Source organism: Bidens hawaiensis, unplaced genomic scaffold (assembly GCF_021521415.1).
Source record: "Bidens hawaiensis isolate Kalapana, Puna unplaced genomic scaffold, B.hawaiensis_p1.1 tig00002572_1, whole genome shotgun sequence".
Classification (NCBI taxonomy): Eukaryota; Viridiplantae; Streptophyta; class Magnoliopsida; order Asterales; family Asteraceae; genus Bidens; species Bidens hawaiensis.
The window spans coordinates 2,716,782-2,718,760 of NW_027491140.1; the positions used below are offsets into that span (position 1 = coordinate 2,716,782).

Here is a 1,979-nt window from a genome sequence, read left to right on the forward strand (position 1 = left end):
GAGAGAATAAGTTACAATATTGTAACTCATAACTCATAACTCATAACTCATAACTTAAATAAGTTATAAGAAGGTAAAACTAAGGAATCCCAAACACTCCCTTACAATTTATGTTTATGTTTGCAACTAATCACCAAATAAACCACCCTGGTCAAACAATATCTAAATACTACCCTAAGAAGCTAATCAAAGTAAACAGAACAAGTGAACACAAAAGCACATATATCAAAAGTAAAACTAGCATCACTCCAAGAGTTCCAGGTATAGCATAGGCAATAACAAGCACACCATCATGTTTACAGCTCGGTTGAGCATTTTGACACAAGCCAAACTAACTCGTTTAAATGTGTGATTTATATTTCTAACGCCTCATATTTTAGCCAATAAGTTACTAGGCAAAAACACTAAAACCAAACACGAATGTTATACACTTATAACCGTTCACTCATATCAAAATCAACAACTCCAATTCTAAATACAGAACATTTCCACTTAACGCTCATCTCAAAACTTGTAAACCCGTTAATTTTCAATTAACTATCGATATATTCTACAGCCTAATGGCATTTTCGACGACCGCCTTTCTTTCCATGGTTCTTCTTGCCACCTTTACCAAACCCATGATCGCTAGAACTGGCACCAAACCTGTGACTTCTGGAGCCACCACGGTCACTAGAAAATGAATTAGATTTCAACAAATCTTTAACATCAAGTACACCGTCTCTAAAATTGCCAACAGTTGACTTCAGCACTCTATCCGCGGGTTTGTGTGAGGTAGATGCCCGTTTGCCATGTTTCCCACCAATGAGTCCATGTAAGAGATTCTATTAATCAAACAATGTTGAGAATTTCAGTTACTATATAAAAGTTTTCAGAAAAAAATTTTATAATAGTAATTAGTTAATAAAAACACAAATGAGTGTCATAAGAGAAACTTAATAAACCTCTTGTAACATCTTTCGTTCCCTTTCTTTCTGGTTCTTCATTGCGGGTTGCGCTACGCTTAAAGGCAATCTCTGCTTCTTGGGAGGCTATGACATTGTAGTAAACAAAAAAGTAATAATAATAATGGCGTCATTCTCTTAACAACTATTAGAAGTGTGCATGTGTCGGTCTTGGGCTCAAACCAAATCAAAAATCGAAAATACGGTTTTTTGAGTTTGAGTGGGAAAAAAATGGTCAAGAATAATGAATAGGTTCAGATCATTTTGTTAACTGTTTAATTGTACGTAATACATTTGGGCTAAAAAATTTGGATCACGTTGCTTAATAAATTCTTATACATTACTTAAAATTCAAAATTGAAATTCATAAATTCGGTTCGGTTTTCTAAAAACATAAAATCAAACCGTTGGATTTTGTTCAGGTCCGCTTTTTCGGTTTCATGCACACCCTTAACAACCTCTTTTGGATAAAATAATGTTGGTTTTATGTTTAAAAAACAAAAAAATAGAAAGATTGATGCATTAACTATTAATAACTATAAATAGGAGGTTTATAAAAATCTAACCTTTCCACCAAGAGAAGCTACTTTGTTGTTTTCCATATATTTTTTCTGTTTCCATGTCATATGAGAGGGGCCTGAATGTGTGCAAATAAATAAATTAACTGAGGGTAATTAACAGACATAATATTCAGTAGAGATAGATAAGATTACACACCCATATACTCAATATCTTCCAATATTGAATTGAGTTCCATCCTGGTGGATTTCATATCCATGTATGTTCCGTGCTTTCTCTTATCCATTTTCATTGAGGAGGTTTTGTGAAGAATAATGAAAACGGTCTAATAATCCATCTGCTTCCAATATTGGTCCTTTTACTGCTGGACCTGGTTTATGCCAGCTCAAGCGGTCCCTGTTCATACTGAACCGGGTCAAACAAAAGTGATCCCCATGTTTCTATATATATTTTCTGCTAGGGATGCAAAAACCAATATTCTTTTATATAGCGCGGTTGTTGCTCCCAATTCTAAGG

The 1,979-nt window shown here is 34.2% G+C and overlaps 1 protein-coding gene across 1 annotated transcript; it reads right to left on the reverse strand.

The window, feature by feature from the left end:
• Positions 1-557: 557 nt before the first annotated feature.
• LOC143620492 (uncharacterized) lies at positions 558-1,749 on the reverse strand. Its single transcript, XM_077092183.1, has 4 exons — positions 1,662-1,749; positions 1,511-1,581; positions 945-1,031; positions 558-824 (listed from the first exon to the last, which is right to left on the reverse strand). Exons 1-4 carry the CDS (start codon positions 1,747-1,749, stop codon positions 558-560), a joined length of 513 nt encoding a protein of 170 aa, XP_076948298.1.
• Between the last annotated feature and the right edge of the window lie 230 nt (positions 1,750-1,979).

Coding starts and splice junctions, on each gene's coding strand:
- LOC143620492 (XM_077092183.1), bottom strand. CDS start 1,749: ATGGATAAGAGAAAGCACGGAACATACATGGATATGAAATCCACCAGG. Junction 1,582..1,661: donor GGAAGATATTGAGTATATGG/GTGTGTAATCTT, acceptor GCACACATTCAG/GCCCCTCTCATATGACATGG. Junction 1,032..1,510: donor TAGCTTCTCTTGGTGGAAAG/GTTAGATTTTTA, acceptor ACAATGTCATAG/CCTCCCAAGAAGCAGAGATT.